The sequence below is a fragment of the Leucoraja erinacea genome, chromosome 6, assembly GCF_028641065.1.
Source record: "Leucoraja erinacea ecotype New England chromosome 6, Leri_hhj_1, whole genome shotgun sequence".
NCBI lineage: Eukaryota > Metazoa > Chordata > Chondrichthyes > Rajiformes > Rajidae > Leucoraja > Leucoraja erinaceus.
Window position 1 is genome coordinate 65,903,783 of NC_073382.1, and position 25,361 is coordinate 65,929,143.

Genomic DNA, 25,361 nt, shown 5'->3' on the forward strand with positions numbered 1-25,361 from the left:
ATTAATCTAGCACGCATGTCTTTAGGATGTGGGAGGAAATCCACGCGGTCACAGGGAGAAGGTGCTATCTCCATACAGACAACACCCGAGGTCAGGTTTAAACCCAGGTCCTTGATGTTGATGCGGCACCTCTACCAGCTGTGCCACTCTACTGCCCCTTAAATTTGGAGAAATCCACTGCAGTAGCAGAGTACAATATGCAGCCATGAACACGTCTTCCTGTTAGCAATACTCAAGGTGGATTTCTGATGCTCTGCTGAAATATACCATTTGATATATTGTTCTAGTACTTGATCCGAGTTACAACTATCGATTTAGTCCTGTTTTTCTATTTTTCTGTCAATTATTTAACTAATTTACTTATTGTATCTAAGATAGACACAAAAAGCTGGTGTTGGACCCTTTTTCAGACTGGTCCAGTCTGAAGAAAGGTCTTGACCCGAAACGTCACCGATTCCTTCTCTCCAGAGAAGCTGCCTGTCCCGCTGAGTTACTTCAGCTTTTTGTGTCCATCTTCAGTTTAAACTAGCATCTGCAGTTCCTCGTCAGAGATGAGAAGAACTTTTTTCACACAGAGAGTGGTGAATCTCTGGAAATCTCTGCCGCAGAGGGTAGTCGAGGCCAGTTCATTGGCTATATTTAAGAGGGAGTTAGATGTGGCCCTTGTGGCTAAGGGGATCAGAGGGTATGGAGAGAAGGCAGGTATGGGATACTGAGTTGGATGATCAGCCCTGATCATATTGAATGGTGGTGCAGGCTCGAAGGGCCAAATGGCCTACTCCTGCACCTAATTTCTATGTTTCTATGTTTCCTACACATACTGCTTATTGAATCTGACTGGTGAATCTTTATATTTTCAGCTAATGTGCTTTTAAATTTCCTATGTATCTTTGGCTACACATATTTTCTTTTCTGGAGACACTTATTTATTAATGTAAACAATTACTCATTATTTACTCTTCACAAGTTTAAAGGTTTCCATTTGACCGCCTCATGCATTATCTGCTCAAAGGTGTACTTGCAATGCACGTAAACCTGCAGTTACTGAGCCATAATGACCACTTCATTTCTATATTTACAGCACAGTCGCTGATCATTTCCCTTTTGCAAGGCAAAACAGTTCAGAACGGAGGTCTGGTGAGGTGTGCACCTTGCCCATGTGCTCGGTCATGTTTGAGGAGAGGGTGCTGATGATCATGGCATAGACGTGTTACGTTCTGGGGTGATTTGGAGATTTGGTATTGGTATTAGTGTTGGTTTATTATTGTCACGTGTACCAAATATAGTAAAAAGTTTTGTTTGTGTACTATCCACTCAAATTATACTATATATGAGTACAATTAAACCATGCACAAGTGCCCCAGGTAGTGCAAAGAGAGAAATGCCAGAGTTTGCACTATAATGTTATAGCATTATAACAGAGAAAATGTCCAAGGTCCACAATGAGGTAGATTGGAAGATCAAACTACATCCTACCTTAGAGGAGGACCATTCAGTAGGGTGATAACCGTGTGAAAGAAGCTGTTCCTGAATTTGGTGGTATGTACTTTCAAGCTTTTGTATTTTCTGCCCGATGGGAGAAAGTAGAAGGAGCAATGATGGGGTTGAAAGAATGTTGAATATGTTGGTTGCTTTCCTAAGGCAGCATGGAGTGGTGATGAAGTTGATTGGGGGAGGGGGGGGGGGGGGGGGGGGGAGGGGGGGGGGGGGAGGCGAGGGGGGTAGGGGTACCGGGGAGCCGATCTCGATATGGACTGAGCTACATTCACAACTCTGTAGTGCTGTTGCCAAACCAAGCTGTAATGCACCCCGATAAGATGCTTTCACAGTACATCTGTAGAAGTTGATGAGAGTTATTGGAGACATCCCAAATTTCCTTTGGCTTCTGAGGCAATAGAGGTGTGGTGTGCTTTCTTGGCCATAGCTTCAATGTTGTTGGTCCAGTAATAAGCATAGGAACGTGAAGGTCATAACTAATTCTACTTCGATACCATTACTGCTGATGGGGGCATGTATTCCACCTCGCTTCCTGAAGTAATAACTGGCTCCTTTGGCTTGCTAACACTGAAGAAGAGCAACATATTATTAACAGAGACAATTGGTCAGTGTCTTTACATATGTTGAGAACTACTCTTATGCCCTGGCCTGATACTCGTAGATTATGAAATTACTTAAAAGAAAGGAAATTGGATAACCTTCATTTGTGGGCACAATGTCTCTCACTTCCTCAATCTCTGGGAAGCCCACAATCCGTGTATCCATGGTGCGAGCAGAGCAGAGATCATCTGCATCCGAATGCCTTGGTGTGCTTGAACAGGGGAATGTGCTGTACTTTGGTCCATGCACCTAGATTGGTTTTGTTTATAGGTTTAGGATTAATGATTGAGCCTGGAAACAGGCTCACCGAGTTCATGCTGATCATCGTTACACTAGTTCTATGTTACTCCACTTTCTTATCCACTCTCTACACACGTTTCAATGTTCTGCCATCACTTTGCCACAGCCAGTGACACCCACTAGGGGCAATTTACTAGAGGCCAATTAACCTACAAACCTGCACTACTTTAGGATGTGGGAGGAAACGCACACAGTCACGGGGAGCACAAACAAACTCCACACAAACAACCCCCGAGGTCAGGATCGAATCCAGTCTCTGTTGTTGCAACACCCGAGGTGCAGGAGTAGGCCATTCGGCCCTTCGAGCCTGCACCGCCATTCAAATATGATCATGGCTGATCATCCAACTCAGGATCGAATCCAGTCTCTGTTGTTGCAAGATAGCAGATCTACTAGCTGCACCACTGTGCTGCCTTCGTCTGGAGTCCAAGGTCACGACACTTGACTCACCTTTGGGAGAAGAAGTGGGTGCGTAGCTGCTGTCCTTCCTGCTGAGGGTGATAGGTCTCTGCAAGTTCTGCATTACACTGCCTCAACCTCCAGTTGCATTAGGACAAATAGAAATTAGATCCCAGCTTCAGGAAGACCATTCTCCTTATCAATGTGCTCCATTCTGAGAACAGTTTGATAATTGTGCCCTCCTCCTTCTGTTAGGGACAGCAGGAGAACAACTGCAGCTCATCATTTCTTTCTTCATAGATTACCATCATCTCCCAAGTTTTGTTTTAAAGTGTTTGATGCCAATGATTCACCGTTTTATTTTTATTTTTAGTTAGTTAAAGTGTTTTTTTTGGATGTCTAGACTTTTTTGTGTGTGGGGGGGGGGGGGGGGGGGGGGGGAAGGGGGGAAACTGCCTTTCAGGGTCCCTACCTGGTCGGAGAGGCAGCTTTTCTCCGGGCTGCTGCTTCGACCCGTCCTCGCGGCCTACCAGCAGGCCTGGAGCGGCGTTTCCTGTCGGGGACCGCCCAGAACCTCGGCTTCGGCGGCAGCACAGCGCGGGAGCGCTATTGTGAGGCGGGCGATGCCTTGCCTAGGTCGCCGCGCTGGAGCTCTGGTGAGCTGAGACCGTCGGGTAAAACATCGCGGAGCTGCGGGACTGTGGAGCGGCCAGCTGCGGGCAGCGGCGCTGACTTTACACCGGGAGCCTGGGATCTCGCGACGAGATCGCCAGTTGTGGAGCTCCAACCGGCGCGGCCTTTTTGGCTTCGGAAGCCGCGGCCTCCAGTACGGAAGCGGCCGTTCCAGGTTTCCCAAGCCGCTGTGAGGACTCTCCCGACGCCGGAGCACCACCACCCGGCGAGAACGGCCTGGAACATCGGGCCTCCGTACAGGCAACTGTGGAGGCCTCAATAGGCCCGACTGTGGGTGAACTGGGGTTGGGGACTGGACTTTGTGCCTTCCCTCATGGTGGGAGCCATTGTGGGGGGATGTTCTTTGTGTTTAAGACTCTCATTTGTGTTATTCAGCTAAATCAATAACCCCACTCTCACCATCGACGGCACCACTGTCTCCCCATTTCCCCAGGCCCGCAACCTTGGCGTGATCTTTGATTCCACCCTCTCCCTTGAGCCTCACATCCCCCATGTCATTAAAACCTCCTTCTTTCATCTCTGCAACATTGCCAAACTCAGACCCTCTCTCACACCGCCCGCTGCTGAAAGACTCATCCATGCCTTCATCTCCTCCCGACTGGACTACTGCAACTCACTTCTCCTTGGCATCAGCTCCACCTACATCAACTGACTCCAACTGGTCCAGAACGCAGCCGCCCGACTCATCACCCACACCAAATCCTGGCATCACATCACTCCAGTCCTCAAACAACTTCACTGGCTTCCCATCTCCCATCGGATCACCTACAAAATCCTGATCCTCACCTACAAAGCCCTCCACCATCTGCCCCCCCCCATATCTCACTGACCTCCTCTCCCCCTACCAACCCTCGCGGTCCCTCAGATCCACATCAGCCAGTCTCCTCTCCATCCACAAGTCCAACCTCCGCAGTTTTGGGGACAGAGCCTTCTCCAAGGCAGCTCCCAGGCTCTGGAACTCCCTCCCCCTATTGATCCGCAATTCCGTGTCCCTCACCATCTTCCAGTTCCGCCTCAAGACCCATCTCTTCACCTCTGCCTATCCTTAGCCCCACGTCCCCTCCCTTTTCATCTGTGCATTAATTGCCTCATATTGTGTTTTGAATTGTATTCTGTCATTACTTTGTGTACTAGTCATGTCTCTACTATTTATTTCATTCCCCTTACATGTTTTTCCTCTACCTGCAAAATTTTTGTAAGGTGTACTTGAGACTCTTGAAAGGCGCCCATAAATAAAATTTATTATTATTATTATGTCTGTATTTTTTTTTGTGTGCTGCAAAATGGCAAAAAGCATTTCACTTCATTACACTTCGGTGTATGTGAATGTGACCAATAAAATACCTTTGATACCTTTGAGCTCTGCTGCAAGTGATTTCCCTGCAAATAATTGATGATCAATTTAAATACTGCAAATGCAGGTTGCTCCCGCTGTTCAGGCCTGTTTTCCTGTGTGTTTGACCACAGTGAGTGCTAATTGCATAAAAGTGAATTGGCTTTGCAGAGAGGCATCAATTAAACTTTACACATAGATTGAATTTAACCCTGGTGTGTGTGTTTCATGTATGATTGCGCCATGTGCATCCAACCTTGTGATCAAATGTCATTTTCTACATCATTGCCCTTTGCAGGGAGTAATCCATTTTTACACTGCAGGTTAGATTTTAAAAAAAATGTTATACAATTTAATAGTTTTCACAACTCGTTGCTACCTCAGAAAACCATCTTGTGATGTTAGCTTGCTGTATTTTTAAAAATAGGTCAATCAGGAAAAGTGGATTGGGATTTACTTTTATTGCAAGAGTTTTATCACTGCTTAATTTAACTCTAAATGTTCTCAGTTAATTCAGCAAATCAAAAAGACTGAAGCACAGATGGTTCATTGGCAGAAATTAAGTATAATGATGAAGTGGCAGTTAACTCTTACCTGCCAAACCAACAATTAGGACTAAGCAACAAAAGAGGACAACTGTATTCATCAATGTTCTATTTCTGTGCAGCAAAAATAAATACACTCCTGAATTAGTGGGTAAACCTCCTACATTCAATTTCATATGATTGAGTTCAGAATTACAGCCCAAGTTGTGAATATTATCTTCAAAAAATACTGCAAGGGGATAAATTTGAAAGTGTGTAATGGATATGCGATACCCAATTAACCTGCACCCAACCAGGAAGGTTAAGACCATAAACAAAATGTGTGCTGCCAATTTTTCCTGATTTCAGCAAATTCTCAATGGTAATGAAGTTGCCTGTTGCCATGGGAACCAAGAGTGTGAATTGCTAACAAGTGTTTAACTGACTGAAGCTAGACTGAACTGGGGGTGCTTTGTGGCAACATAGGTGAATTGTCTTAGCATCATAGGAAGAGTTGGACTTGACTACATCATGCAAGCAAGCACCCACATTTTCTGGTTCAACACTCCCCGAACACCTTGGGTAAACAAGTGAAGCGAGGTGCCATCTACCTGGAGGAGTCTGGGAATCCACCAGCCATACATCAGTCATGAGTGCATTGGAGAATAGCCAATATTGCCCCTCTGTTAAAGGAGTTCAATAAAGCTTACAACAGTGGCAGGGAAACCACTGGACAATATTCTAACGGATAGGAATTACACACATCTAGAAAAGTCTGGACCTATTAACAATATAAGCATGGTTTGGAGGTGGGTGGGTGGAAGTTGTCTTACAAACTTGATTGATTTTTTGAGGGGGTGATGAAGATTGATGGTCAGAGTGGATGTGGTCTACATAGACTTCAGTTTAGTTTATTGCCATGTGCAATGAAAGGCTTTTTTGTTGTATGATATCCAGTCCGCCGAAAGTGTAAACATGATTACAATTAAGCCGTCCACAATATACAGAATCGGGATAAAGGAAATGGTGTTTAGTGCAAGATAATGTCCAACTAAAGATAGGCTGGGGATCTCCAATGAGATGGATAGTAACTCAGCACCATTCTCTAGTTGATGATGGGATGGTTCAGTTGTCTGATAACAGTTGGGGGGAAAAACCGTCCCTGAATCTGGATGTATGGGTTTTCATACTTCTATCACTTGCCTGATGGGAGGGAGAAGAGGGAATATCCGGGATGAGACTCCTCCTTAATTTGACAGGGTCTCTCGTGGTAGACTGATCTAAAAGATGAAAGCACAATCTTCAACTTGATCCCACCACCAGTCACATCTTCCCGCATCTCTTTCCGCTTTCCATAGAGACCACTCCTTGATTTGTTCATTCCTTCCCACCCAACCTGTCCCCGCTCCAGGCACCTGTCCATGCACCTCCTCTCTTATTTTGATCCAGGGACCCCAGCAGACCTTCCAGGTGAGACAAAAGTTCACTTGCATCTCTTCTAACCTCGTGCATTTGGTGCACCCAACGTGGCCTCCTCTACATCAGCAAGATCAAGCGTAGACAAGGTAACCCTTTTGCAGAACTCTGGTGTTTTGTTCGCCAAGACCTGCTGTAGCTCCCAGTTGCTAACTTAACTCTCCTTCTCATTCCCATACCAACCTTTCTGGAAGAATAATTTATAGTAGCCCACAGCATGGATGGAAATTCATTCTAAGCCCCCAATGGATGGTTGCCTGCATGCTAACTTGCATCGTGCTGTTTAGTTTAACACTTGGTGGATCAATACGTATCGTACCCAATTACATAGTTGCTATTACATTTCACATTGGAACCAATCATATTAAGATCACTGTTAACTAAATGTCCAGTCACTATACGCCTGTTGTCTTTCGACCCCGTTTCATGCTCATTACTAATTCCTATATGGAGACATGAGAGTGCAGATGCTGGAATCTGAGACAAAAAAAATTAACTGCTGGAAGAACTCAACAGGTCAAGAAGCATCTGTGGAAGTAAGGAAAAGGGCAATGTTTTGGGTCAAGTGTCGCGGGAAGAGAGCTGGTGTATAGAAGTGCAAGGGAGGGGTGAGCCAGAGGCTGGTAGGTGATGGGTGAAACCAGATGAGGGGTAGGTGGGGCAAGGGGAAGTATAGGAAAAAAATAAAATCGGCAAATTGACCCGGGCGCGGGGAAGGGTAGTCAACATCTAAATCTAAATTTTATTAGTTATTTAAGTTATGACATCGGATGGAAGCTGCATACCAAATCTCATTGTGCTTATGTGCAATGACAATAAAAGATATTATGATTATTAATATTATATCAGGTGTGTATCTTGTGCAAACAAGTTTTGGGGGAACATTTTGTTTCTGTATTGCATCTGTGGAACAGATAGTGACACCACAGCTCCTGGCCAGAATGGAATTGGTTGGGTAACTCTCCGAGCTTGGGTTCAAACTGGTAAAAAAAAAATCTAGGATTAAGTTAACGTGGGCATTTTGGCTGATTGCTTTAGTTTAAAAAGGAAGATGCAGAAATTGGTTAGCTTCCATTTACCATAACAGCTTATCACTTTGTCAGTTGTTGTTAATAACACCTCTTAATCCAAAGCTGACAAAATTCTTGTAATCAATAAAATGATCAATGGCACTTTGTATTTTTACATTGTGTCATAATTGCCTTAACGCTTCCTCTTTTAAATATCCTGCTGGCGAGTTTGATGCAGCAAGTGAGGGAATGCATTGCACTCTGAAGTGAGATTTATCCAATATTTGATTTATAAGGGATTTCCCTACTTGGGACTTGTGGCAATGAGTACATGAATTCTACACTGAATACGTTACAAATCTGGGCAGTGTCTTAAGAGGAATTTTTTGCAAAATGTGTTTATTTGTGTAGCAATTATTCTGGTTTGCTAATGTACATAGGATAAGAAAACTAGGATCCGGCAGCGACTTTGAAGCTTTCTTTCACCGAATTGGCATAACCTCCGGCCGTGTGCGATACACAAAAAACCGAGTGAGTACGTCAACTACCTCAAGTACCTAACACAGACTGTGTGAGATTTGTTCCATTTTTACTGGTCTGTTTAATCTCTATGGTCCACGGTAGAGATCTGCTTGTAATAAAATGGAAACCCGATCCACAGCAATCCTGACCACAACTAATCTGCAGCAAACCAGTACGTGGCTGGAATCTGACACGCGCTTGCTTTCAAGTTGCGGAGATGGTGGGGGAAGGTATGTATGTGATACAATCATTGTGATACGATCATTGTTGGCTGTTGAGGGAATCTCTGGTTAATGAGGATAGTTTGAGAGATAAGACACAGGCAAAAAGTCGGAGCCACAGAAAATACTCAGCGGGTCAGGCAGAAAGATTGACGGATGGCCAGCAGGAGAACTGACTAATACAGAGAGAGCAAGTTATCTGAAGTAAAACACACAGTGCTGCAGTTCGGCAGGTCAGGCAGCATGAGTGGAAGGAATGGACAGACAATGCTTCAGACCAGGACATACCTTTAGTTACCTGAAGTTGTTGAATTCAGTACTGTCTGAAAGGCTGAAAAGTCCTGTAATGGAACATCAGGTGCTATTCCTCAAGCTTGTGTTGGGCCTCATTTTAAAAGTGCTTTACGAAGAGCTTATCACAATAGAGTCATACAATGCATACACAGTCTCTAAAGTACACGGCATTGGGGGTTCAATATTGATGTGGATAGAGAACTGGCTGGCAAACAGGAAGCAAAGAGTAGGAGTAAACGGGTCCTTTTCACAATGGCAGGCAGTGACTAGTGGGGTACCGCAAGGCTCAGTGCTGGGACCCCAGCTATTTACAATATATATATTAATGATCTGGATGAGGGAATTGAAGGCAATATCTCCAAGTTTGCGGATGACACTAAGCCACTTTCATTTCACTGCACATCTCGTATGTGTATGTGACAAATAAACTTGACTTGACTTGACTTGACTTGGGGGGCAGTGTTAGCTGTGAGGAGGATGCTAGGAGACTGCAAGGTGACTTGGGTAGGCTGGGTGAGTGGGCAAATGTTTGGCAGATGCAGTATAATGTGGATAAATGTGAGGTTATCCATTTTGGTGGCAAAAACAGGAAAGTAGACTATTATCTAAATGGTGGCCGACTAGGAAAAGGGGAGATGCAGCGAGACCTGGGTGTCATGGTACACCAGTCATTGAAAGTAGGCATGCAGGTGCAGCAGGCAGTGAAGAAAACGAATGGTATGTTAGCTTTCATAGCAAAAGGATTTGAGTATAGGAGCAGGGAGGTTCTACTGCAGTTGTACAGGGTCTTGGTGAGACCACACCTGGAGTATTGCGTACAGTTTTGGTCTCCAAATCTGAGGAAGGACATTATTGCCATAGAGGGAGTGCAGAGAAGGTTCACCAGACTGATTCATGGGATGTCAGGACTGTCTTATGAAGAAAGACTGGATAGACTTGGTTTATACTCTCTAGAATTTAGGAGATTGAGAGGGGATCTTATAGAAACTTACAAAATTCTTAAGGGGTTGGACAGGCTAGATGCAGGAAGATTGCTCCCGATGTTGGGGAAGTCCAGGACAAGGGGTCACAGCTTAAGGATAAGGGGGAAATCCTTTAAAACCGAGATGAGAATAATCTTTTTCACACAGAGAGTGGTGAATCTCTGGAACTCTCTGCCACAGAGGGTAGTCGAGGCCAGTTCATTGGCTATATTTAAGAGGGAGTTAGATGTGGCCCTTGTGGCTAAGGGGATCAGAGGGTAAGGAGAGAAGGCAGGTACGGGATACTGAGTTGGATGATCAGCCATGATCATATTGAATGGCGGTGCAGGCTCGAAGGGCCGAATGGCCTACTCCTGCACCTAATTTCTATGTTTCTATGTTTCTTGGCCCCATCAAGTCCATGCTTGCAACCAAGTGCCTAATTAAACCTATTTGTTGGCACGATCTATATTTGTCGAAATCAAGTGCTGACCTAATTACTTAAATGTTGTTAAATATCTGCCTCCAGCATTCTTTTGGGAAATGCTTTCCAGATTCCAACCACCATCTGTGTAAAAGAGATCTGTCACAGATCCCTCTAAACATGTTACCACCTTGCCTAAATCTATGCCCTTTACTTTTAGACACCTCTGTATGGAGAAATATTTCTTATTCTCTACTCCATTTACACCTACCTTAATTCTCTGTACCTTTCACAGTTTTCAGCAGTATGTTGTTTCTGTTATTCCTTTCTGCATTTCACTAAGTGATCAAAATCAATCTGTAAAGTAACTATCCTTCTCATTATCAACAAAACTTTCAAGGTATCTGCAAACATACTAATCATTCTTCCAACATTTGAATTCAGATTGTTAATGTGAGTAACAGAGCTCTAGCACTGATCCAGCAACCAGCCCCTTGAGGACAACCACCTTCTGAGTGAAATTAGTTCAATGGTTTAAAAAAATGTTTGTTTAAGTGCATTTCTCACCTTTAGCATGCACCATTTATTTTCTAATTATTTAATCATCTCTTCTCGTCCAACAAATTATAGAGGGAAACAAAAATAAATTAAGCCTCTTTTTCTCCACAAAAGCTGCATCTGTAGCAGTTCTTGGGTGATCCTGAAACAATAATCTGATTAACCTGATCCTCCCAAAGATCTGCTGCATAATTCCAGCATTTTTCTAATTTGTCTCAAAAAGTTGCAGGTATGAATTGATAAAGAATTCCTGGGCAATGCCTTGCTTTCACAATGCAGTTGTGTCCCATTGCAGCATAACATTATACCTTGGGTATGCATGCCACATGAGAGAATAAAGTATTCAATTCAATAAAAACATTACTTAACGACCCTGGATTTTCCTGTCTGTTTCAGAAAACCGACAAGTACAGCAATTACCCGATGTATCATAGTATATATGAAACGTTTGAGTTGGTGGAATGGTTCTATGACCCTTCGTTTAAGAAACTACTTACAGTGGCCCAGATACGAGGAGGATTAGTTCATGAGCTGGCAGATTCTACCATCATATCTTTTGACTGCAGAGATTATGCTGATGCTTTGGTTGAATATGCAAACATCATTTATGAGCAGGCAGTACAACACCAATTGCAGCTTAAACAATACCAAGTCGGCTTTGGTAAGTATAGGGCCATCTATGAATTTAGTAAAGGCAAATTTCCGTAATCCATAACACGGGTGTTACTGTTACTATTTACGGGTGTTACTATTCCATCATGATTAATTAGTTAATTACTTCTCTTCAGTTAATGAATTTTGTGCATTTTCTATCCCAAATGTATTTATTTGTCTATGTATTTAACATTATATCTAATATATTTTTAGTGTTGCATATTGTATACATTGGCTATTATACATTGGCTATTATATCTTGGCTATTAGGTATCATCAGATACCCAAAGAAATCCCCAAAGGAATAACATGGGTCAGTTTTACTTAACGCTTTGAAAGTTAAACTGAGTTATTTTAATTTAGTTTAGAGATACAGCGTGGAAACAGGCTCTTCGGCCCACCGAGTCCGCACCGTCCAGCAATCCCCGCACATTAAAGCCCCTGTCCCACTTAGGAAACCTGAACGGAAACCTCTGGAGGACTTTGCGCCCCACCCAAGGTTTCCGTACAATTCCCGGAGGTTGCAGGTTGCAGCTAGTGGAAGCAGGTAGGGAGACTGACAAAAACCTCCGGGAACCGCAGGGAAACCTTGGGTGTGCTCCAGAGTCTCCAGAGGTTTCCGTTCACGTTTCCTAAGTGGGACAGGGGCATTACACTACACTACTAGAGACAATTTAAATATACAAATCCAAGCCAATTAACGTCCAAACTCTGTACGTCTTTGGAGTGTGGGAGGAAACCAAAGATCTTGGGGAAAACCCATGTGTTCACAGGGAGAACGTGCAAACTCCATACAGACAGCACCCCTAGTCCGGATGGTCTCTGGCGCTGCAGGCACTGTAAGGCAACAACTCTACCGCTGTGCCACGGCATTGGCCACTTTTGAGAATTGTAGCACTCTGAGTCATTGGAAGCCCACAGTCACTCTGGATCACAATGATCATGCGTACGTCATCTTGATACTTAATAGAATATTATTCAATTGCTTTTTATTGTCACTACTCTTAATAGTAGATGTCAACTTTGTTGCCAAACCACCAGTGCAGGAATTTTGACAGTTGTGTTCACTGAGGTAACATTCTGTTGCTGTGTTGATAATCATGAACAAAATACCCCAAAAGCTCTGGAGAAATTTATTGTCATATGTCCCAGATAGGACAATGCAATTCTTGCTTGCTGCAGCACAACAGAATATGTAAACATAATACAGAACAGGAGATAAAAGTTCAGTGTGTTTATATACCACAGACCATATATATACACAATACATAAACAGATAAAATGCAATAGGCTGGAATTGTTCAGAGTTTGGAGTTTGGAGATTGGTGATGGACCCTCCACCACCTCCAGTTTAAATTCCATTTAGAATATTTTTGGAGGACCAGGAAACCAGAAGCAAGAGTTACTCCAGGGAGTTACTCCAGGGAGTTACTCCAGGGAGTTACTCCAGATGCAGGGTCAGGGTCAGGATCTCCCACAATTCAAAGCAAGGGAGAAAGTGCCCAGCGCCGACCAGTTGCCGTGGCAGTGCGCATGTGCAGGGTGGCCGATGATGTGCTGGCCGTGGTTGTGCGCATGTGCAAGGTGGCCGGCCGTGCCGGCAGATGAGAAGCAAGCGGAGACCCGGCGGAGACGGAGAGTGACAGAGAGAGAGAGAGAGATAGAGAGGGGGGCCCGCTCAGAGTTTAATGGCAGGTGTCCTGCCTTGGCCGGAGGCCCCCTAGATTTTGAGGCCCAAGGCTTCAGCTTATGAAGCCTAGTGGTAAATTAGGCCCTGACAGGGGGCCACGTTGGGCACACCGGATGCAGTAGATGAGGTTAGCACAGGTTATAGGGCAGCACAGTGGCGCAGCGATAACGTTGATGGCTAACAGCGCCAGAGGCCCTGGTTCGAGCCTGACTACGGATGCTGTCTGTACGTTCACCCTGTGACTGCGTGGTTTTTCTCCAGGTTTACCGGTTTCCTCTCATACTTCAGACGTGCAGGTTTGTGGTTTAATTGGCTTTGATAAAATTGAAAATTTTACCTAGTGTGTAGGATAGTGCTGGTGTAGGGGGTGATCGCTGGTTGGCACGGACTCGATGGGCCGAAGGGCCTGTTTCTGCGTTATATCTCAAGGAGATGAATGTGAACCTCTGTCTCATTGGTTTGGCAGATCATATGCACTAGAACCAACAGTAGACGTGATTTACAGATTATCAAAGACAATGATTAGTAGGCAAAATTTAAAAACAATGAGGTTGAATTAAATTAATAATCTGCAATTATATTTCAGACTCTCTGTTCTCTGCTGCACATAACTTTTCAATTGTTGCTACAGAGTTTCATGAACGATTAAAAACGATTGACACCAGCGAGTGAGTATTAAAATCTGAATAAAACTTCAAAGCCGTTTGTTATTCCTTTTCTCTGTTATTGTCCCATCTCTGTTATCTTAATGCTCTTATTCTCCAATAAGGCAGACAATGGATTCCTCCCTGTTCTACATTAGAAATCACCCAGTATGATATATCAGGAGTATGGTTTAGTTTATTATTGTCATGTGTATGGAGGTACAGCTTAAAGATAGAGGGGAAATCCTTTAGGACCGAGATGAGAAAAACATTTTTCATACAGAGAGTGGTGAATCTCTGGAACTCTCTGCCACAGAAGGTAGATGAGGCCAGTACATTGGCTATATTTAAGAGGTAGTTAGATGTGGCCCTTGTGGCTAAAGGGATCAGGGGTTATGGAAAGAAGGCAGGTACGGTATACTGAGTTGGATGATCAGCCAGTATCATATTGAATGGCGGTGCAGCATCGAAGGGCCGAATGGCCTACTCCTGCACCTATTTTCTATGTTTCTATGTTTACAGTGAAAGGTTTTTTTTTGTTGCATGCGATCCAATCAGCAAAAAGACTAACATGATTACAATCAAGCCATCCACAATGTATAGATACAGAATAAGACGTTTAGTGCAAGATAAAGTCCAGCTAGTCCACTAGTTTGTCTGGGCAATTCCTAAGGACGCAGCCGGACCAGTTGCTTTACGTTGGTTCACCCTGTGGAAGGCGGATCTAACTTCTGTTGCTGTGACCCTGGGTAAGATCATAAGAGATAGGAGTGGAATTAGACCATTCAGCCCATCGAGTCTACTCCATCATTCAATCATGGCCGATCTATCTCTTCCTCCTAACACCATTCTTCTGCCTTCTCCCCATAACCTCTGAATGGGCAAAGGCCTATTCGAGTCTGATGGTACAAATGTCATCGCTCCGTTGGCCTTCTGCTCAAAGCGAGCATGGAATGCATTAAGTTAATCAGAAAAGGCTGCACCAGTGATGTTGTCTGACTTTGCTTTGCAGTCAGTTATAGTATTCAGGCCTTGCCATAGTCTATATCAAGTCAAGTCACTTTATTTCTATAGCACATTTAAAAAACAACTCTCGTTGGCCAAAGTGCTTTACATTGGTGGAGGTACTAACGTTATACAACATTGGTTCATAGATTACGTACATACATAAATACATACATATTCAGGTAGTGGAAGGTCTTACCTTCCACTACCTGTATATGTATGATTCTGCAGTGTCGACTAGATTTAAAAACTACATTTTTGACCTGAGACTGTTGGACTACATTTTTGACCTGAGACTGTGTCATGAATGCTAACTTACCAAAACACACCTCACAATGTTGAATAATACGGTGGATATTTGTACTATTTTCAAATTGTATCCAATATATTGTAATGCTTCTAAACTACTGGATTATGTTTCCAATCTGTTTTGTGCAATTGTTTGATGCTACGTAGAATCAATAATTATCTTACAGCCCTTTGGGCTACTGTGCTGAGGAATTGAATCTATTTCCAAATATTTTGTATGTACGATTCACACAAAAGCTATCTTGCGCATGCTAGATCAGGTTACTTAGTGACCATTGGGAAATTGGCTTAATTACATCTAAGTATGTTGGTCATTTGCCCAGTGCCAGATACACATCAAGTGGCATCATCTGGTTTACTGCAATCACTTTGTGTACACCAATAGAAATTGGCTATTAAAGATGTTGCTCCATGCACAATAAAACAAAGAGCATACCTTGCACAATAAGTAGAGAAAGGGGATTGCTCAAAGCCAGCATAGACACAATGGGCTGAGTGGTCTCTTCCATCATAACTGCAACGTTTTATTTTAAAAATGGAGGCAAATTCAATAAGCTTCCTTAAAGATTGTAATTTGTCGCTGTTAATGCATTTTACAGCCCTCTTGTGGTACGAATGATAAATGACCAGTTAATGCTGTTGGAAAGATCCTTCATTCATCCTCTGGGATTACCAGGGAGACCTTTCTACAGGTAAGATATGTCACAGCCATGATTCAGTAATACTGAACCCCATTATCCAGGATCTTTTTATCACCCTTCATATATTCTATATGTTAACTCCTAAATGGCCTGTTACTTTCCATACCTTTCACTCATTGGAGGCTTAGTCAGCCATTATATTCCCCTTGTGGCTTTTCAGTTTAAAAAAAATGATGGTACCACTTTCAATATTTGCTTTATAGATTATGGATGCATTTTCAATGGAACTTTGTTTACATTTTTTTGTCACTGTCCTCAAATTAATGCAATATTTGAATATTGTATTTAGTTTATAAGTGCACACAATGGGGCAGCTGGTAGAGAAGCTGCCTCACAGCACCAGAGAAACACATTTGATTCTGACCCTGGGTGCTGTCTGTGTGAAGTTTGCACGTTTTCCCTGTGACTACATGGGTTTCCGCAGGGTGCTCTGGTTTCCTCCCACATCCCCAAGGTCTACTGGTATGTATGTTAATTAGTCCCAATAAATGGGCTCTAATGTGTGGATCTGCCCCCCCCCCCCCCCTCTCTAGCCCCCCCCTACCCCCCCCCCTCCCTCTCTCTGACCACCCCCCCCCCCCCTCTCTGGCCCCCCTCTCTCTCTAGGGTGTGGTAAATATTGAGAGCTACGGGTGAGTGGTGGAGTATTGCGTTCGGGAACCAGCCCTCCCCTGTGACACCGCGCCCCCCCACCCTGAAATCTCTACCCCCCTCCCCCTCTACCCCCCGTCCCCTTCCCTCTCCACCCCACCCCCTCACTAGGCGCGCCTGCGCAGTTGGGGGTTATGTGTGAGTGGATAGGGTGGGGGATGGGGGTAAAAGGAGCGAATGAATAATATTAATATAATATCAAGGGGGGGGTTAGTGTGTGTGATGCCGAAGGCCGCCCGCCCCCCCCGCAACTGCGCGCTGAAGGGACGGGACCCAACGAGTCCCCCTTGGTCTAGTAAACACTATAAATGCATCTTGAAGTTAATTAAGTGAGAACAAACTGTAGAGCATGAGATTACTGTATGTATTCATTTTGAAATCGATATATTTTTAAGTATGTAATCAGGGGTTATGGGGAGTGATTAGGATAAGTAGGGCCAAATATACGTTCTAATTTACTATTCCATTGGTTGGAGGAAGGTCAAAGGTCCACATTTAGTGCATCTGTTTACTGAATGTTCTAATTCTGCTCCTTAACATAAGAACTTGCGCGTTTGCAGATGACACTATAATAAAGGTTTTGTGGATATCAAGAAAGTTATCAAGAATTACTGCAGATGGGTAAGTGGGCTGAAGAATGGCAGTTCAAATAAGTGTAAGGTTTTGCGCTTTGAGAAGTCAAATGACATAATGAATGGCCGGAACCTGGGGAGTGTTGTAGAACAGAAGCACTCTGGAGTACAAATATATAGTTCCCTGGAAATGGTGTCACAGGTGGACCGGAATGCTTTTGAAACACGGGCATGAAATACTGAAGTTGGGACGTTAGTTGATGTTGTACAAGACGTTGGTGTAGGTGTATTGTGTTCAGTTTTGGTCACCCTGGTCATCAAATATTATAAAGCTGGAAAGGATGCAGAAAAAGATTTATAAAGATATTGCCAGGACTTGAGGGACTAAGTTGCATGGAGAGGTTGGACAGGTTAGTAGTTTATTCCTTGGAGTCTACAAAGTGATCTTACAGAGGTGTATAAAATCTTGATGGGCATGGATAGGGTCAATACGCACTGACATTTTCGCATGATGGTGGAATCAAGAACTAGAGGGGACAGGTGAGAAGGGAATAATGGAAACTTGAGGGAAAACTTTCTCACATGTATTGTATTGTATTGTATTCAATTTATTGTCATTGTCTCAATTTGAGACAACGAAATGAATTTTCCTTACAGGCAGTATCATTAAAAAAAATCACAAAGAAATTATAAAAATAAATAATAAATAAATAATAAAACATATTAAAAATAAAATTGAAATTGAATTAAAATTTTAAAAAAAGCACAAATACAGAAGTCCACGACACAACATAACATAAATGGCACCCAGGTGAGGACGGCACCATAGTCCAGCCAGCCTCCCCTCCGTGTTCATCCGTGGACGGGGCCTTCCAAGCACCCGCAGTCGCCGCCCCGGGTTTACAGATGTTCAGGCCCTCACGCCGGGCTGGTGGAAACTTGACGCCAACCCCGACGATGAGCAGCCTCCCTCCTCAGCGGCCCGGACCTCCTGATCAGCCGCCTCCCGCTGCCGGAGTCCGCAGCTCCCGAGTCCGCAGGTCGAGCCGGGCAGTCACAGGACCCCGCGTTGTAGTCAGCGCCGCCCGCGTGGGAGCTCTGCAAACCGCAACCTCCAGGATGTTGGTGCAGCAGCTCCAGCACTCCGGGCTCCAAACGGCGACCCCCCTGGTAAGGCATCACCAGCCCCGCGAATGTTTTGAAGCGCTGCCCGCCGCTGAAGCTGGAGCTCCGGTCGATCCCGGCAGGAATTGGCCGCGCCAATCCAGGTAGGTAGGGTCCGCCGCTGGTCATCAGGGGGGGGGGGGGGGGGGATGCAGAAAAAGCAACTCGAAAAGATAGTCGCGTCCTTGACCAGGAAGCGGTTAAAAGGACGGTTTATCCCCCGCACCGTGCCCTCTTCCCCCACATAAAAACACCAAAAAAACACACAAAAAACACACTTTTACATAACTAAATAAACAAAAAAACAAAAAGATACCGGGCTGTAGGTGGAGGCTGCTGGCACCAGCGCCACCGGAAGTACAATACAATACAATGTATGAATCAAGTTGCCATTGGAAGTGGTTGAGGCAGGTACACAAGGGACAATTAAAATACGTTTGGACAGTACAAAGATAGGAAAGGTTCAGAGGGTTGAGGGTCAAACATGGGCAAATGGAGATGCATTTCGGTCGGCAGAGAAGAGTTGGGGAAAGAGCATGTTTCGTTGCTCGTACAACTATTATAATTTTGATTCAATCATTTGAATCTGGATTTTTCTTACCTGATGCTGTTGGTATTCAAAATTTTAATCGTAAACAATAACCTGAATATTACTCCAAATGTATTTTTAATTAAGGACTGATTTGTAAACTTTGAATCCAGGTTAAATGACAGCATTAACTAGGCATTACTAATAATTAATGCAATACGTATGGCATTTAACAATTTTTAATTTTATTTTCTCTCATAGGCATATAATTTATGCTCCCAGTACCCACAATAAGTATGCAGGAATATCCTTTCCAGGAATATATGATGCATTATTTGATATAGCAAATGCCCCAGATCAACGCAAAGCCTGGCAAGAAGTGAAAAAGCAGATTGCTATTGCTTCCTTTACAGTGCAGGCTTCTGCTGAGAAATTGAAGCAAATATAATTGTATTTAGTTTTGAGACTTTAAGATGCTGTGGAACAGAAACTGGACCATGAGCTGAAGATATAGCATTGAGCCCATCCCTTGATTAACCATTTGAGAATATGAATGGTTTTATCAAATTAAACCGCCTTTCTATCAGAATATGCACATTATTTATCACTCGTTCACTATATAATCTACACTGCAGCTGTGCTAGTTGTAATGCCTTGTTTCAGATGGATCATATTGTTATCAATTTGGATACACTGCAGGATGTGAGCGTAAATATGATTTTTTTTAAATGAAAAAACTTTCTAATACAGTAGTTTGAAAACATTTGTTATATATGAAGAGAAATTAGTGAGTAGACTTCAAAAATTGTAATTAAAATTCAAACGCTAGAATACAACGCTAAAATACAATATCAACAATGCTGAAACTTATTATTGCTGTCAATTATGTCGACCTTCAATGGAATATAAACAGCTGATGCTGCATCCTGACTATGAATGTTTATAGCTTGTAGTTTCAAGAATATATGCTACATATGCAATGTTTTTGTCTTCCATATCACCGTCCAGAGCATGGTCTTCTCTCATTAATTTGTATGTTTGTATATTTCACCTTTACTTAAAAATCGGTACTTCATTCTGAGAGACATATTTTCCTTTTTGTCAATAAATGATGAGACCTTGCATGGCTTTTGTGAAATTCCTTCCATTGGTTACTTGCATGACAATTTGATTTACAGGTTCGTTCACATTTTGGAGAACACTTTAATGATAATAGTCAAGTGCATCTTTACAACATATATTAAAGATAAAAACTTATCTGAAGTGCTGGAAATATTCAAATGCTGGAAATTCTCCAGTCAGGCAAAATTTGTGGAGAAACCCCATAAAAATGCCCGCGAAAGAAAAACAACAAATAGCACATAGGAAGCATTTTTGAAAATTTCAGGAAATACCATCTAATTCCAGATAATCTGGGATTCTATTTCAGGAATTTTTTTTTTTGAGGTGTGGAAGCACTGAGTCCTGTTCAGTTTTCTCTTCAGCATATAAAAGGCATGCTCAATTGGGTTCAGATCAGTTGATTGACTTGGCCACTCTCTAGCTTTGAAAAGATCCTTAGCAGTATGTTTGGGATCATTGTCTTGCTGTAGAACAGGGGTCGGCAACGTTGTTCTGCATAGGGGCCAGGACGCATGTCTGAGCAGATGGCGGGCCTCATCTATCACGTGTGCACATGAGACTAATTGGGACCTGTTGGGTCCCAGTCACATGGGAGGCCTGGTTCCCCAACGCAACCCATTCCCCAACGCAATATTCCACCACTCACCCGTTCCCCCAACACAATATTCCACTACCCACCCATAGCCCCTAACACCCCCTCATCCCCAAGCACTCCCCCCCCCCCCCTTCATGTGTGGGAGGGGAGAATGGAAGGGGGGAGAGAAGTGGGATGTGTGACGGTGGAGGATGTGGACGGGAGGAGGGGGGTGTGTGTGGACAGGGAGGTGTAGGAGGGGGGAGGTTGGGGTTGGGGCGAGGGAGGGTGTGTGGGGGGAGGGGGATGTGGGGGAGGGTGTGGGGGGGGGGAGGGGGGGGAGCATGGGGGGTGTGGGGGGTGGGAGGGGAGGGGAGGTGGGGGGGAGGGGGATGTGGGGTGGGGTGGAGGTGTGTATGTGGGCGGGAGGGATGTGGGATGCTAGTTGAAGGTGGTTGCCGGAGGTTGCAGGTAGTGGAACCACCGGCAACCTACTCCAGAGCATTCTGGTTCTCAGAAGATGTGGGGAAGATGCTGACGGCAATTATAAAAGATGAAATATCAGAACATTTGGATAGCAGTGGTAGTGGAAACACTACCTGCAACCTCAGGCAACCACCTTCAACTAGCATCGCAACCGGCTTCGACTAAAAAATTACCGATTTTTAAAACGGCAACCTATTTTTAGTTGCGGCCGATTGTGAATTTTTTGAAATAATCGCCGGAACATAGAAGAAGCGGAATCCACTTTCGACCATTAGGGAGACCGACAAAAACGTCTGGGAACTGCACGGAAACCTTGGGTGGGGCGCAAAGTCTCCAGAGGTTTCCGTTCAGGTTTCCTAAGTGGGACAGGGGCAGTAGATGCCTTAATGAAAGTAAGCTTGCAGGTGCAGCAGGCAGTGAAGAAAGCAATTGGCATGTCGGTCTTCATAACAAGAGGAGTTGAGTATAGGAGCAAAGAGGTCCTTCTGCAGTTGTACAGGGCCCTAGTGAGACCACACCTGGAGTATTGTGTGCTGTTTTGGTCCCCTAATTTGAGGAAGGACATTCTTGCAATCGAGGGAGTGCAGCGTAGGTTTACAAGGTTGATTCCCGGGATGGCGGGAGTGTCATATACTGAGCGAATGGAGTGGCTGGGCTTGTATACCCTGAAATTTAGGATCAGAGGGGATGTTATTGAAACATATAAGATTATTAAGGGTTTGGACACGCTAGAGGCAGGAAACATGTTCCCGATGTTGGGGGATTCCAGTTGGGGGGCGTCCAGAACGAGGGGCACAGTTTAAGAATAAGAGGTAAGCCATTTAGAACGGAGATGAGGAAACACCTTTTCACACAGAGAGTTGTGAGTCTGTGGAATTCTCTGACTCAGAGGGCGGTGGAGGTTGGTTCTCTGGATACTTTCAAGAGAGAGTTAGATAGGGCTTTTAACGATAGTCAGGGGATATGGGGAGAAGGCAGGAACGGGGCACTGATTGGGGATGATCAGCCATGATCACATTGCATGGCGGTGCTGGCTTGAAGGGCCGAATGTCCTACTCCTGCACCTATTGTCTATTGGTTCTTTTGCCAAACTCCAAGCGGGCTGTCATGTGCCTTTTACTGAGGAGGCTTCCGTCCAGCCACTCTACCATAACGGCCTGATTGGTGGGTGGAGTGCTGCAGATATAGTTGGGAGATTGCAACCTTCACGTGGTCCGTCCTGTTTCGACGAATGCAATCAACCTGGCGTGCACAATCAAATAAGATCAAATAGAACAAGTTGTCCTACAACTTTAGGCTGTGCACGCCATACGCAAAAAGAAGTCCTTCTGGAAGGTTCTCCCATCTCCACAGAGGAACTGGAGCTCTGTCAGAGTGACCATCAGGTTCTTGGTCACCTCCCTGACCAAGGCCCGACTCCCCCAATTGCTCAGTTTCTATGAAGAGTCCTGGTGGTTCTAAAGTTCTTCCAATTAAGAATGACGGAGGCCACTGTGCTCTGCGGGAGCTGCAATGCCGCAGAAATTGTTTTATACCCTTCCCCAGATCTGTCTCGACATAATCCTGTCTCGGATGTCTACGGACAATTATTTTGTCTTCATGGCTTGGTTTTTGCTCTGACAAGCACTGTCAACTATGGGACCTTATATAGACAGATTTGTGCCTTTCCAAATCATGTCCAATCAATTTACCACTGGTGGACTCCAATCAAGTTGTAGAAACATCTCCAGGATAATCAACGGAAACAGGATGAACCTAAGCTCAATTTTGAGTGGCATAGAAAATGGTCTGAATACTTATGGGAATGTGATATTTCAGTTATTTCTTTTTAATTACTTTGCAAACATTTCTAAACACCTGTTTTCACTTCTTTCTGGGGTAGTGTGTATAGATTGATGATAAAAAAATAATTTAACCCATTTTAAAATAAGGCTGTAACGTAATAAAAAGTGAAAAAGGTGAAGGGGTCTGAATGCACTGTATAAACACAGCTGTCATTTCTAGATGGTGAAACCAAAATGTGTAAAAACTATTCTTTAATAACATCTGACAATGTGCACTTTAACCATGTGATTTTTTTCTATTACAAATCGCAAATTGTGGAGTACAGAGGCAAATAAATAAATGATGGATCTTTGTCCCAAACATGGAGGGCACTGTATGTATTTGGTTTCTCCATTTGGAGAGGAGACAAGAGATCTTGTTTCTAACTCTGACGGGTCAGTCACCTGCAACTCTGCTTTTTGCTCTCTGCAGATTCTACTTGACTTGCCCGTATTTCCAGCATCTTCCATTTGACTTTAGATTGCTAGTAATGACAGTTTTCTGTCAATGTCTGGTTAAAAATTAAGAATGCCCATTGCGAGTGATTAAAAAAAAAAGCAAAATAAACAATTAAGGATATATCTTGAAGTATCTAGGGATATTAAACTAACACGATTCTGAAACATGCATTAATGGAAATATTTCTTAGATCAGTAATTTTTCAATTTTTTTTTTGTATCTCGCCTAATTTTCAAATGCAATGATCATCATTCCGTCATGTGCAATCAACTTCATTCCCACCTCCTTGCGTATAACCTACTTGAACCCCTCCAATCTGGCTTTCGCCCCCTCCATAGCACAGAAACTGCTCTCCTCAAAGTCCTCAACGACCTTCTCACCTCTGCTGACACTGGTTCCCTCAACATCCTCATCCTCCTCCTCCTCGACCTGAGCGCAGCCTTCGATACAGTGAACCATAACATCCTGCTCACCAGACTCAAAGACCTCGGCATTGAAGGCTCTGCACTCAGCTGGCTCCGTTCCTACCTTTCCAACAGATCCCACTTCATCTCTCTTTCAAGGATCATTCTACTGAATGGAGCAGTTAAAATAAACAAAAACACACCCACACCCAACCACAACCACAACTTCTGCTACAGCCAGTCACTCAAGGCGTTCCCCAAGGCTCCGTACTCGGTCCCCTCCTCTTCATCATCTACATCCTACCCCTTGGTCAGATACTCCGCCACTTCAATCTGGACTTCCACTGTTACGCTGATGACACCCAGATCTACCTTGGCACCAAATCCCCCCACAATCCCCCCCCTCTCCCATATCAACTCGTTTGTCAGCTATAAAAACCTGGATGCAACATAATTTCCTCAAACTCAACAGCGATAAGACAGAATTCCTCCTCATAGGCTCCAAAGCCACACTCAGCAAAATCAATAACCCCACTCTCACCATCGACGGCACCACTGTCTCCCCATCTCCCCAGGCCCGCAACCTTGGCATGATCTTTGATTCCACCCTCTCCCTTGAGCCTCACATCCGCCAAGTCATTAAAACCTCCTTCTTTCATCTCCGCAACATCGCCAAACTCAGACCCTCTCTCACACCGCCCACTGCTGAAAGACTCATCCATGCCTTCATCTCCTCCCGACTGGACTATTGCAACTCACTTCTCCTTGGCATCAGCTCCACCTACATCAACCGACTCCAACTGGTCCAGAACGCAACCGCCCAACTCATTACCCACACCAAATCCTGGCATCACATCACTCCAGTCCTCAAACAACTTCACTGGCTTCCCATCTCCCACCGGATCACCTACAAAATCCTGATCCTCACCTACAAAGCCCTCCACCATCTAGCCCCCCCATATCTCACTGACCTCCTCTCCCCCTACCAACCCTCACGGTCCCTCAGATCCACATCAGCTGGTCTCCTCTCCATCCACAAGTCGAACCTCCGCAGTTTTGGGGACAGAGCCTTCTCCAGGGCAGCTCCCAGGCTCTGGAACTCCCTCCCCCAACTGATCCGCAATTCCGTGTCCCTCACCATCTTCCAGTCCCGCCTCAAGACCCATCTCTTCACCTCTGCCTATCCTTAGCCACACGTGCTGTCCCTTTTCATCTGTGCATTAATTGCCTCATACTGTGTTTTGAATTGTATTCTGTATTTACTTTGTGTACTAGTCATGTCTCTACTATTTATTTCATTCCCCTTACATGTTTTTCGTCTACCTGCTAAATTTTTGTAAGGTGTCCTTGAGACTCTTGAAAGACACCCATAAATAAAATTTATTATTATTATTATTATCATTGTTTACCTTAAGACAGAAATTCTGGAAGAACTAAACTAGTCAATACTCCTTTCTAATATTCTGAAAAGATCAAGGTGATTGAGCAGGGAAAAGGGAGGGTTGGGCAGATGGAGCATAAAATAGGCATTCCATTGTTGGCAGGGGTGGGATGGAGTAATTTGACTGCAGGGGTGCTTAATTGTTAAAATGGTTAATGGAGGGTAGTTATGTGTGAAGAACATCTCATTTTCCAAAAGCTGTACTGGGAAAAATCATACATAACTCATCTCTTCCTTTCATTCTGTTGGGAAACCCAGTGGCTTTGCATTAAAGCTGAAATAAGAAACACTGATTTATGCATTTTAATTAATATTTAAA

General features: G+C 44.1%; 1 protein-coding gene across 4 annotated transcripts in view; it reads left to right on the plus strand.

Annotated features, from left to right (window-relative positions):
* The window catches only part of naalad2 (N-acetylated alpha-linked acidic dipeptidase 2), a 65,397-nt gene extending 45,532 nt beyond the window's left edge, over positions 1-19,865 (plus strand). For 3 of the 4 annotated variants that reach the window (XM_055637271.1, XM_055637273.1, XM_055637272.1), the window contains 5 exons: positions 8,273-8,363; positions 11,210-11,474; positions 13,744-13,825; positions 15,715-15,807; positions 18,994-19,865. In XM_055637271.1, coding sequence (XP_055493246.1) covers positions 8,273-8,363; positions 11,210-11,474; positions 13,744-13,825; positions 15,715-15,807; positions 18,994-19,180 — 718 coding nt within the window. In that variant the 3' untranslated portion in view covers positions 19,181-19,865. Of the gene's footprint in view, positions 1-8,272; positions 8,364-11,209; positions 11,475-13,743; positions 13,826-15,714; positions 15,808-17,027; positions 17,089-18,993 lie in introns of all 4 variants that reach the window. The other variant, XR_008723656.1, reaches the window with a different exon arrangement.
* The last annotated feature ends 5,496 nt before the right edge of the window (positions 19,866-25,361 follow it).